The following is a 13,397-nucleotide window of genomic DNA, read 5'->3' as shown; positions in this document are numbered from 1 at the left end:
TCCCATCCAAATACTTGCCAGGGTTGAGGCTGAGAGTGTGTGACTGGCCCAAGGTCACCCAACAAGTTTCCATGGCAGAGTGGGGATTCAAACCTGGGTTTCCCAGATCCTAGACTGACACCTTAACCACTACACCACGCTGGCACCTGCTGCTCTAACTCAAAATTCAAAAGAGGCCCGCAGATAACTTATTTTAGAGTAAATAGCAAGTATTGGCTTAAAATGAGGTGCACAAGTTGAATCACTCTGACATTCTGTTTCACATCAGCATACCTTGAAGCTGATGTGTTGTGTGCGCGAAGTGCCATCAAGTCACTTCTGACTCATGGCGATCCTATGAATCAGTGTCCTCCAAAACGTCCTATCTTTAACAGCCTTGCTCAGATCTTGCAAACTGAGGGCTGTGGCTTCCTTTATAGCACTGGTTCCCAACCGGGGGTCCGTGGACCCCCAGGGGTCCGCGAGAACTAAATTAAGGTCTGCGAAACAAACTTATAAACCCATAATAAATTAATATTTTCAATTAAAAGTTCTCTATTATAAAAATATATATTCAAATATTATTCTAAGTTTAATGTTTAACTAACAGTTATGATTAAAGTTTATTTTCAAATTCTCGGAATTTTTATTTTGAACCTTGGGGTCCCTGCACCGAACAAAAAAGTCCTAGTGGTCCCTGGTCAAAAAAAGGTTGGGAACCACTGCTTTATAGAGTCAATCCATCTTTTCTTGGGTCTTCCTCTTTTCCTGCTACCGTCAGCTTTTCCTAGCATGACTCTCTTTTCCAGTGACTCTTGTCTTCTCATAATGTGACCAAAGTACGACAGCCTCAGTTTAGTCATTTCAGCTTCTAGGGTCAATTCAGGCTTGATTTGATCTATAACCCACTGATTTGTTTTTTTGGCAGTCCAGGGTATCTGTGACACTATCCTCCAACACCACATTTCAAAGGAATCTACTTCCTTCCTATCAGTTGTCGTTATTGTCCAGCTTTCACACCCATACATAGTAATAGGGAATACGATGGCATGAATTAACTTGATCTTGGTTTCCAGTGACACATCCTTACACTTCAGAATCTTTTCTAGCTCCTTCATGGCTGATGTGTTAATTCTAGCTATATAGCCTAAAGATTCCTAACCTTTGTCTGCCATCATGTGGTGCATCCTGATATTGCATTATCTTTAGGAAATTTTGTGTTACTATGATTAATTAGAATTCTAGGAGAACTGTCCAATAGGGTTGTCAGCCTTCAGGTGAGGATCTGGAGATCTCCCATAATCACATATGATCTCCTGACAACAGAGATCAGTTCCCCTGGAGAAAATGGCTGCTTTGGGGGGTGGGTTCTATGGCATTATACCCCACTGAGATCCTCCCCTCCTCAAAGCCTGCCCTCCCAGGCTCCATCCTCAAATCTCCAGGAATTTCCCATCCTAGAGTTGGCAACTCTACCCTTCAAGCTAAAATATGCAATTTGACTACTTATTCAGAGAAATATAAGTAAAAATGTGCTATTTTACAAGTATTTTGTGGGTTTTAAGCTTCTTAACAAAGTAGATAATTTAGTTTGAGCATCTTACTGGAAGCGCTTTATTGCACAAGGTTGTTTGCCCTAGAAATAAGTTGTTTAAAACCTATTTTAGACGTATTTAACTTGACCACAAGGCTTTTAGAGAATGTACATCAGTACGCAAATAACTAAGATTTTTTTTCCCTTCAAAGAAATAGTTGGTATCATCAATTAAAAAAAAAAAAAAATTCCCAGTGCAGAATTTCCCAATTTGGATCTCTGTACCATTTAGGTGTTCAGCAAACCTGCACCTTCTAACAGAAGGAACAAAATGTGTGACATTTCTTTCTCTTTTTCATAGAACTGGCCATTACTACACCACATACTGCCAAGGAATAGACCTACTGGTCCTCTGTCTGTGGTCAGAGGCAAGAAGCTTTTGAGATCAATCTTAAAAAGATATGACAAGCCTGAAAGAAGTGCCTCGCCTGTTTAACTAAGTAGGAAAGGAGGAGTCACAGGTTGCAAAAGCATAAAGGTTGAGTTTCACTCTGCCAAGAAACTTCCTTCTGTTTACCACACCTATTTTATCAGTGACGTTCGACTGACTGAAGCAAAAGCCCAGCATGTTACGAGGAAATAGAAACATTCCCTCAAACGTGGATGTTCTATTCTGCTTTTCAAAGATTTCCCGATGTTGGGAATATGTTTCTTCGCCTGTTTCTTGGCGTGGTGTGTAAGAGCAGGTAAAGTAGCTGTTTAAAAGTTCTTCCTGACTTTTAATTACAAGGAAGTGGGTTCATTTATACTGTATGAGTTGTAATTATAGGGACTGGTGACTCTTTAGAAGATCATACAAAGGCTTCTCTTTAGCATAAATACAGATACTTTATCTTCTGAAGTCTGTGCAAAAGTATGCTACTCAATTGGTTTTGTACTGTAGTGACAGAAACAAAACGATTTAAGCTCATTATTGAGATATAAGTGTATGGTTAAAATCAAATGTGTGTGTGTGTGTGTGTGTGTGTGTGTAAAGTGCCGTCAAGTCGCAGCCGACTTATGGCAACCCCTTATGGGGTTTTCAAGTAAGAGACGAACAGAGGTGGTTTGCCAGTGCCTTCCTCTGCATAGCGACCCTGGTACGCCTTGGTGGTCTCCCATCCAAATGCTAACCAGGGCTGACCCTGCTTAGCTTCTGAGATCTGACGAGATCAGGCTATACCATGCTGCCTTCCCTCCCCTAAAATCAAATACCCTGAGCCTAAAAATGTTTACTCAAAAGAAAGTCCACCTTTCATGAAATTTACAGTGTAGTCCTAAACAGAATGACACCCATTTAGGTCCATTAACTTCAATGGATTTAGGAGGGTGTAATTCTGTTTAGGACTGCACTGCTAATCCCCAAAAGGTGTGGATATAATTTAAGTTCAAATATTTAATAAATATTACTAATTTTTCACCTGAGCTATTCAGCCAGGCCAAAAATTATGTCTGTAAAAAGATCTTGTCTCAGATATACAGAAGTAACTTAAAAAACAACGTGAGATTTTTAACTGATATTTACAGAGTTTGTTTTAATTTATTCATTTAAGTTAGCAATGTCACACTAACCTGTGGAAGTTGTATGTGTCCAAATGTATTTTTGTCGCCTGTAACTGCTGGTCATAGCATGCATTTTTCCAGGCTTGAGGCACTATCTTTGAGTAAACAGAAACAGTTTTATCAGGAAAAGGAAAGGGGAAGAGGTGGAAACCAAATAGTTCAGTGAAAACCACAATGACAACATGCAATATGTATGCTGCCACACTATTAAAAGAACTAACACAGTGTGTGATCCAATCTTATATGAAGGAAACCTTACTCATGTGAAGTCAACCTGTTGCCTTACTCTGAAGTTAAAACGTGTGTCATTGCAGCTTGAGAAAAGTAAGAATTTCACTTTTTTTGTAACAGTACTATGACAGAGTTTGCTTGTAAATGTAGATCTAAAAGAAGATGAAGCATTTCATAATAATGAAATCCATAGAAACACGTGTAGAATCTGTCCCGTTCCATCACAGCCAGTTTTGTAAGTGTGGAAATGGGTCACCTGTGAGTTCTGGATTCAAATATTAGCCATGAATTTATTGGTTGACCTTCTCCCTATGCACCTTGGAAAAATGGGGTAAATGTCATTAAAAAAATCTATCTGATCCTTTCCCCCCACCCTTTATTTTTCAGACACAGGAAGAAAATGCCCAGAATTTACGGATCTTGGTTTATCCAACGCTCTAATGGGCACAAATCTAAGAGTGCAACTTCTTCTGTACACAAGGAAAAACCAAAACTGTTCTGAGAATCTCAGTGGACAAAACTTAACAACTTCTACGTATCTAAATGTGACTAAGAAAATTATTTTTGTTATTCATGGATACAGACCTACGGGTTCTCCGCCAGTCTGGATTGATGAGATTAAACACAGTCTGCTTGCAAAAGAAGACATTAATATTATAATAGTGGATTGGAATCGGGGTGCCACAACTTTGATGTATCCTACTGCGGTTTCCAATACCAGGAAAGTGGCAGAAATGTTGAAGAACCTTATTGATGAAATGTTGGTAAGGAACCATGCATATCACTGATATCAGAGAACATAAAGCAATCTTATGATGTCAAGAGGAGTGACCTATAAACTGGCGTACTTTATTGTCACTTCAAGAGTTTTTCACAACGTACAGCAGGACAAGGGACTGGTGAGGTCTGTTACTTATTATTGCTCATTACACACATTATGTTTTAGAGAGCAACCCTAAGCAGGTCTATTTATAATCCTATTTAAGCCTATTCAGTGAAGATTTGTGGGCTTCCTAGAGGCACCTGCGTGGCCACTGTGTGAACAGACTGCTGGACTTGATGGGCCTTGGTCTGATCCAGCATGGCTTTTCTTATGTTCTTAAGATTACTCCAGGAAAGTGTTCTTAGGATGGCCTTGTTTGCGTAGGAAAATGTGTGAAACCATGCATGAAAAAGATTAAGGAAGGTACAAATAATTGCATGTCTGTATCTGCATGTAGAATGTACATGAGCTGTGAAGCTGTGGCCAGTTATATCTTCCAGGACATGATGTGCATGGTGCGGTGGCTACCTTAATAGCTGTGGCTAAATGGTAGAGAATCTGCTTTGCATGCAGAAGGTTCAGGGTTCAGCACCCTCATCTCCAGTTAAAAGGATCAGGTAATAGATGATGTGAAAGGCCTCTATGTGAGGCCCTGGAAAGCTGCAGTCAGACAGAACAAACTTTAAGAAACTGAATAGTTTGACTCAAGGCAGGTTCTTATGTCATGCTTTGACTCAGCTCCTGGTCAGGCATTCCCCTGAAGTGCTTGTCATTGGTAGGGTCACCAACCTCCAGGTACTAGCTGGAGATCTCCTGCTATTGCAACTGATCTCCAGCCGAAAGAGATCAGTTCACCTGGAGAAAATGGCATTGAAGTCCCTCCCCTCCCCAAACCCCGCCCTCCTCTGGCTCCGCCCCAAAAACCTCCCATTGGTGGCAAAGAGGAACCTGGCAACCCTAGTCATTGGCAATACTGGCTGTCTTATAGTCCTCTGTTTATCCACACTTGAATGGACTTGGAGTGGGTGAAAAACAGCTTATTCTATGCATAGTTGGCTGATCAGATCTTTTTCATATACCTTTTGTTTACAGAAGAAAAAAATGCAATAGAATCAATGAAAAGTTAACAATTATGGTGCAGTTAGTGTTGCTTACTCAGACTGGAAGCTCTTGTCCAGGATCTTAGGCAGAGGTCTTTCACATCATGTACTACTCAAATCTTTATGTTGGAGATGTGAGGGATTGAATGCGGGACCTTCTGCATGTGCCCCGGCCACCATGTGGGAGGCAAGTTCCAATAACTACAGGGTCTGACAGCAGGGGTTCTCAGGTCACAGTCCAAAAGTCACAGTCCAGGGTCCAATAAAACAATCCAAGGTAAAGTCAGAAGGCCGTCCAAGGTCTCAGTTTAGGTTCAGGTTATGTTTTCCAAAAGGCAGAGGCAAAAACAGTCCAAGGGTCATGTAACAAGAATAGCTACAAAACAGGCCAGGCAACTGGTGGGATAGTCAGCAAGACTGCAGGCAAGTTGAGCCAGCTCCTCTACTCCTGAGGAGTACTGGGGCCCAGATTCTGTGGGGACGTATCAGTCTCTTCTAGCATTCCCTTAGCAGAGGGGAGGCTGCCAGCTGCCAGGCACACACTCTTGTGCCTGGTCAATGTGTCAGCCCTTGCCCTTCCCCCCCTTTGGTCTTGGGGTGTTTCAGGAGACTGTGGGTGGGTCTGGTCACGGGCAGGTCTGGGCTGGAGCCTCAAGGCCTGAGGGCCCTGCTGGCTCAGGGTCCCTTTGGGAAGGCTCTGAGACCTTGGCCTCACAGGAATGGTCTACCAAGGCAGGGCTTGGGGACAGGTTGTTCTCCTCTTCCTCTGAGGACTCATCCTCCCATGCTACACCAGGGCGGTCCATGACAACATGCAAAACTGGAGGTCTACTACTGAGGCATGGTTCCTCCCCACAGAGACATTTTCTGCCCCCTTCAGTTCAGTTTATTTACAGTCATTTGACCGGCAAGTATTTTCTGCCCTCTTCAAATTCTTATTATAACTTTCCCATCTCTAAATCTCATTCTGTGTACCATTTTTAAGTTGACAGTGTCATTCTATGTAGAGTGACGTCCTTCTAAGTCTGTTGAAGTCAATAGGCTTAGAAGGGTATAACTCTGCTTAGGATTGCACTGTGAATATTGTTCATCATTTTTAACCACACATGAAACAATTGCTAGCATTTCATGGTTGCTGGTTTTGTTTTGTTTTAATTGTGCTGCATTTTAGAAGTGAGAAGAGAAATGTAGTAAGTCATAGGAAAAGCTTGCCACAAAACTGGAGTTATCATGCCATACAAGTTAATGTTGTAGACCCCTTGAGTATTGCTTATGATGGCTAATCAGTTTAGGGCTAGAAGGCTTCATATTTCTTAGAAAGTCATCCTTTGACTCTTGTGAATCTGTGCCTACCATTTATTCTTCAGTTATCTAAGAATCGCATGTCTTTATCCGTTCTAAAAACATGGATGACATACAATTCCATGGCATAGCACAGTGGTCTGAATCTTGTGGCTGGCCCTGAGTCCTTCAGTAACTATAGTGATGACAAAGTTGGTGATTATCTGGGTCAGGATATAAATTTGGCCTGCTCTGCTATATGACAAGTTCAGCAGCATTCCCCTGAAAATCCTTACCTGGTTTTATGTAAGGCATTATTGGAGGTAGGGGGTGTCTGGGTGTCCCAGTAACCCTGCCTGGGGAAAACTGTGGGAAGGAGGGAACTGCTGCATTTTCAGGAGGAGACACAGATAACCCAAGAAGTCTTCACACTCAACCTGCAATGATTTAAGGCGGTCTCCCAGAGCTTCCCCAACAGCAAAACCACTGCTTGACTGAGAAATGAGTCAGTTAGGAAGGCAAAATAAATTTACTTGCCAAGAGCTGCAGCCTTATCTCGGCTCCATCTTCCTTCTCTTGACAACAGTAGTCTGAGCCTTTAAGGGCTTGCTATCTGCTGTACAGCTGGGAGGTGGCAACAAGGGGTTGCAGAGGATCTGAGTGGGTGGGAAGCAGCTACAACTGCCAAGGGAACCAAATCCACCTACTTGAGGGGGGTGACTTCCTTCTGGGAGGCTGTAAGTGCAAAGTGGGCATCTGTAGCTTGCAGAGGTGCCTTTGTAAGAGCCTGGGAGCCAGCCAATGAAGAAGTACTGGCTTCTTGCTCCTAAGCTGACAAAAAGAGGATGAGAGAGAAGAGGGTCTGGTGTGTCTTACCAACCCCCCTGTCTCTCACTCTGAGGCTCCTGGCTCCTTTCCACTGAGCCAGGGTCATTGACGAGTGGCAAGCCCCTCCCAATCCATCATGATTCATGATTTACACACTGTGATGCATTTCATTCACACATGAAGTAGCCTGTTAGAATACACATGCTCCTATTGGCAATCCAGTTTAGAATACTTGATAAAATGTGATCAAGTTTACGATCAAATAAATTGGAAGAGAACATTTTCCCCGTCACTAAAAGAGATTGTAGCATTACCCAACTCCGCTAAAGTATTTGTTATTGAAGCTCCGTGAAAATAAACTTGGAAATCCTACATTGTAATAGTGAAGTCAGCCAGATCTTTGAATACCGGTAACTGGAGCTCTGAATGGGCAAGACAGATCTTTCTACAAACCTGAAAAGGGCCCCAGGTTTGCAGAAAAATCTGAAATCTAAAAAACAAATATGGGGGAGGAGGAGTTAAAAACCCAAAAATGATAAAAGGAGCAACTCTAGCTTTAAGCAACGGATTCCCTTAGTGGCTGTTGCTAGGCAGCCACAGCATTCCAGGCTTCAGTGTCTGTAAGTAAAAGGCAGGGGGAAGGGGCAGGGTCCTTTCCAGGCCGATTTTGGCCTTTGAGGGAGGACTCAGTGACCAGGCCTGAATGGGGTTGCTAGATCAAAGTTGGGAAATTCCTAGAGATTCTGTGGTGAAGTCTGAGGAGGGCAGGATTTGGGGAGGGGGGAGGCCTCAGCAGGGTATAATGTCACAGAGTCCACCACCCAAAGCAGTCTTTTTCTCCAGGGGAGCAGATCTCTGTTGTCAGCAACCTCTAGGTAACTTGATACCACCTGACTTACATGATTCAGCTAAGCCAGGCTGCTTGCTGCTGTTCAAATCCCCATCTTGGGCCAGTCATATACTTTCAGCCTAACCCACCTCACATGGTTGTTGTGAGTATAAAAAGGAGGAGAGGAGACTAATGTAAGCTGCTTTGGTCCCCACTGTGGAGAGAGACTATAGCTTTCCAAGGCAGAGGCTGCAGGGGGAGGAGACGGAAAACTTAAGACAGAGGGACAGATAAAAGTAGGTTGGCTGTTGGGTGGGGAGGAGATAGGGTTGCCAACTGCAGGGTTGGGAAATTCCTGGAGAACTGATGGTGAAGCCTGGGGAGGGTGGGGTTTGAGGGGAGGGACCTCAGCAGAGTATAATGCCATAGACTCTCCCCTCCAAAGCAGCTGCTCCTTTCAGGGGAACAAGGGTCGCCAACTTCCAGGTGAGAGCTGGAGATCACCCATTATTACAACTGATCTCCAGATGACCGTTCCTGCGGAGAAAAATGGAGGATGGAGTTTATGGCATTATGCCCTGAGGAGTCACTTTCCTACCCAAACTTCATCCTCCCAAGGCACCACAGCCAAATCTAGAATTTCCCAACTTGGAACTGGCAACCCTAAGGGGAACTGGTCTCTGCAGTTGGAAGATCCGTTGTGATTCTGGGAGAGCCGCTTCCGCCATTGCTCCTAAGGGGGAGGGAGGAAGCAAGTGGGAGGCTGGGAGGGTGATGGAGCAGAAAGAATGACGGGGGCGGGGGGGCAGAAAGAGAAAAAAATTGACAGGCATGGAGGACAGAGAGAGTAAGAAAAGGGGTGGCAAGAGGGAGAGACTGGGAGAAGTAGGGGGAGAGGGGAGAAAGCAAAGGTGGGGGAGTGGGAGAGCTGCACCTGCAAGTTTCTTGTAAGTCTCCGCTTGTATAGTCTAATATGATGCATATTGCTTTGCCATTAAACGTATAACAATTTTATGTGGTCATATATTGAGATACAATGCTAGTTCTGTCTTTGTTGTAAAGAACTTCCCCTCTTTTATATTTTAAATAAATTAAGGTCACACGTCTTTTTGGAAAGTCTTTAGGCTTCCCAAACTGGACATTTAACAAAGAATATACATTGGTGTGCACATGACATAAAGACGTCTAGGGTCACATTGCTATAACTTTCTATCCCTGCATATTTACTGGCAGGAAAATGGAGCCTCTCTTGATTCTGTTTACATGATTGGAGTAAGCCTTGGGGCTCATATAGCCGGATTTGTTGGAAAGGCATACAGTGGAAAAATTGGTAGAATAACAGGTAAGGCTTTTACTGTTCTGTTGAGTAATCAGTAGCATAGCTCTCTCTGCATACTAAATCATTCAGTTTCCCACACATAATGAACAAATAAAATTCAGTTTAGTCCACTCACAGAAGCTGTAAGACTGAATCTGGAATTAAGTTAGTTATACATCATTATACTCTTAGTTAGACTTTTTGGCCTTTCTCAAAGAGCTACAACTTAAACCATGAAAACACATCTTCTGGTGACTCCCACATTTAGCATAGCTTTCATCATAGAACCTATGTAGGTCAGCTGCTGATTAAATCAACGTTACTGACTTGCAGTGAGCATATATTTTAGGCAAGCCCTGAGCAAGTTATACATGACTGTTCTGCAGAAGAGTCAGCGTGGTGTAGTGGTTAAGAGCGGTGGTTTGGAGCGGTGGACTCTGACCTGGAGAACTGGGTTTGATTCCCCACTCCTCCACACGAGCAGTGGAGGCTAATCTGGTGAACTGGATCTGTTTCCCCACTCCTACACATGAGGCCAGCTAGGTGACCTTGGGCTAGTCACACTCTCTCAGCCCCACCTACCTCACAGGGTGTCTTGTGGGGAGGGGAAGGGAAGGGAAGGTGATTGTAAGCCAGTTTGATTCTTCCTTAAGTGGTGGAGACAGTCGGCACATAAAAACCAACTTTTCTTCTTAGTATCTCCTTAAAGAAGAAGAGGTATGCACCTTATGTGTATATTGGTGCCAGAATCTAGTGGAGTTGAAGTCCTCTTAAAAACTGTTGAAATAATATGTCTTTCCTGTGAAAGCAAGTGCTGTTGCGCTTACCTTCCATGTAGTACCTGTGTGTAAGCCATGAGATCATTGCCCTCTTTGGAAAGGGGAACAGATGCCTGGTCCCATGAGGACTGTGTACATAGATCTCATTTCATTGGGGGCATTGTTGGAGAAGAGGTGCTCTATGTCTCCTTCCTCCTAGGCCTTTTACAAGCCCCAAGTATGTTCTCAGTTAAGACTGTAGCCAGTATATTGGGGAATCAGGATGTTAAGAATACATGCGGAGAGATTAATTGTTTTAAATAACGAAATGTATAACCTCACCATTATTTAGTTAATATAAATAACAGTTTCGTTTTGTATTGTTTGTGTTGCTTAAACTGTTTCTGTGCCTGCATATTTTGCCATGTGACGGTCTGCTTCCCACTCAATACATTATAGAAAGAGAAAACCCTACTATAATGTAGCTAAATATGTTTATTTTTCATGCCAGGGCTTGACCCAGCAGGGCCATCGTTTAGTGGAAAAGAGGCCACCGAGAGACTGGATCACACCGATGCTCTGTTTGTTGATGTTATTCATACGGATATTGATGGTAACTACACAGTTTTGCATCTCCAGAATTACTTTATAGAGTACAAGTTGTGTATGAATTTCTTGATCCTACTTGCTGATATGTAAAGCTAAGTGTGTGTTTGTGGGAGCTACTTAAGGTGTGCCCAACAGCGCGTGTGTGTGTGGGGGGGTTGCTTTTTGTCTTAAAACAGCCATTGTGCTATATCAGAAACTGCATTTGAAATTCCCGTGTCGTGATGCTGTTTAAGAAAGAACGAATAAGAGTAGAGACATCTCTGTAAGAAAGCACAAAGGGTGCTAAGTACCCTTATGGCTATGATACTGAGTCTTTTGTAAGCCGCTCACTGCTGTTAATAGATAGTTACATTTATTGGGATTCAGAACAATTTGTTTTTACTCAGTTAAGTATAATTGTTCTTTGGCTTTTTGTGACCTCAGGTACTTAGAACCCTTTGCTGTTTGAGAAACACATATCCAAAGTAGACAAGAACAATTAGGCTCACTGCTCCTTGGTTCATAGCCGGTGAAATCGACAGGAGTTCTGTGACAGCCCACAGTGGTGTTTAGAGGAAGTCCAAAATACTCCTTTCCAAATAAAATAATTATTGTGTTTTTTAAAATAAAATTATATTTCTAATGATTAGTTTCACAGGAAAATGTTAGAATTTCCTCAGTTTGGACCTAGCTGACATTTGGAGAGATTGTCCTTGCCCTAGAAAAGAGCCATTTCTGGGAAAACATGGCATATTTTAATTAATCATAATATGTTCTGGTACCACTTTTGTCCACATAGCCTATTAGTTGGCATGAGCATTTTTGGATTTAGCATGCAATTATTTCTTGTTTCCTCACACAGTTGGCATTGTAGCCCCAATGTGACCGAGAATGGGGGGCTTTCGGTTTCAGTTAGGCTGATAAATTGCCTTTTTCAGTTTCTCCTAGTTTATCCATGAATTTAGGTGTTTCTGTAATACGGGTCCATTGCTTGTGGTCATTTCCTAGTGATTATGAATTATCCATCTTCTCTTTTTGGGGGGATGAAAAATGCTGGCAAGTCTCAGCCAACTTTTGATAATGACCCCATAGGGGTTTCAAGGCTAGAAATGACCAGAGATGGTTTGCCATTGCCTGCCTGTGCATAGCAACCCATAGACCTCCTTGATGGTATCCCATCCAAGCACTAATCAGGGCCAATACGTTTAGCTTCCTGTATCTGGCGAGATTGGCCTACCCTGGGTCACTGAGGCCAGGTCTCGTTTTTATTTACATTCTGACAAATATGTAAACTAAGGGAAAAACAAGCTCTTATACTTTCTGATGTTTAAATTAACATGCTTGGTGTTTGCTAAGCGTTGATTCATTTGTTCTGAAGTCTCTTGTATGTTCCACTCCATTGTGTATTGAATTGTTGTTAGCTTTGGGTTACAGGAAGCCTTTGGGAAACATTGACTTCTACCCAAATGGTGGAACAGATCAGCCAGGATGTCCACGGACAATACTTGGAGGTAAATACCGAGAAATTAATTACAGTTAAAAATAACACCAGGAAAGGCCCTAACCAGGATTTACAGCTGATAAAATTGTTCCATCACTTTGCTCTTGAACGAATAGAACCAGTGTTCTTATATTTTCAATTATAAAGTAGATAGAAATGCCGGTGCAGAAGGCAGATCTTTACCTGCTCATTTTGAGGTGCTGCTTCTGCTTCAAACAGTGTGACCTAAGCAGAATTACACCCTTCTGCCCATTGACTTCACTGGATTTAGAAGAAGATTGCACTGTAACTGTGGTTACAGTTTATAAAGGTAATATACAGCGAATGGGAAGTGTTTACAGCAAGGCTTTATAGGTTTTTTGGGTTTGGCTTTTTTTGGTGTGCTGTGGACTTTTAAAAGGGTAAAGGTAGTCCCCTGTGCAAGCACTGGGTCATTACTGACCTGTGGGGTTACGTCACATCCCAGTGTATACTAGGCAGACTATGTTTATGGGGTGGTTTGCCATTGCCTTCCCCAGTCGTCTACCATTTACCCCCAGCAAGCTGGGTACTCATTTTACCAACCTCAGAAGGATGGAAGGTTGATTCAACCTTGAGCAGCTACCTGAAACCGACTTCTGTTGGGATCGAACTCGGGTCGGGAGCAGAGTTTTTGACAGCAGTACTGCAGCTTACCACTCTGTGCCAAGGGGCTCTCTGTGGACTTTAACCTGGTGCCTTTTTGTAACTGTGAAAATGGTGGTATGTAGAGGTTTCATTTCTGGGATAGTTTTTTTAAAAAGATTCAGTGTCTCATAGGTTTTCTGAATACTATTGAAGATAAGTTTGCTCCTAATGCAAGGGCCCCAACAAATTCTTTGCTGTGACCATTATAGAAATAGTGCATATGAAGTTCTTTAAACACTAAAATGCTAAATTAATTGTTACATGTATCTTATTGTTTATTTCTATTTATTTACAAAATGTATGCCCTGCCTTTCTGTCCTTATTAGGGTCACGAAGGCAGTTAACATATTAAAAACATACGTAATAAAAACACATTTTAAAAGAACACTAAAAATGAAAAATCATAAAATCCTAAAACC

At 42.5% G+C, this 13,397-nt stretch overlaps 1 protein-coding gene across 1 annotated transcript in view; it reads left to right on the top strand.

The window, feature by feature from the left end:
- The window catches only part of LIPI (lipase I), a 33,316-nt gene that overhangs the window by 7,494 nt on the left and 12,425 nt on the right, over positions 1-13,397 (top strand). Inside the window, exons 2-6 of the mRNA XM_056858203.1 lie at positions 2,200-2,249; positions 3,734-4,110; positions 9,381-9,489; positions 10,735-10,836; positions 12,233-12,322. Of these exons, the coding sequence (XP_056714181.1) occupies positions 2,200-2,249; positions 3,734-4,110; positions 9,381-9,489; positions 10,735-10,836; positions 12,233-12,322 (728 nt within the window). The remainder of the gene's footprint in view (positions 1-2,199; positions 2,250-3,733; positions 4,111-9,380; positions 9,490-10,734; positions 10,837-12,232; positions 12,323-13,397) is intronic.

This window comes from Euleptes europaea, chromosome 12 (genome assembly GCF_029931775.1).
Source record: "Euleptes europaea isolate rEulEur1 chromosome 12, rEulEur1.hap1, whole genome shotgun sequence".
NCBI lineage: Eukaryota > Metazoa > Chordata > Lepidosauria > Squamata > Sphaerodactylidae > Euleptes > Euleptes europaea.
The sequence above is the reverse complement of the archived record's forward strand: the minus strand, read 5'-3'. Positions and strand labels throughout refer to the sequence as shown.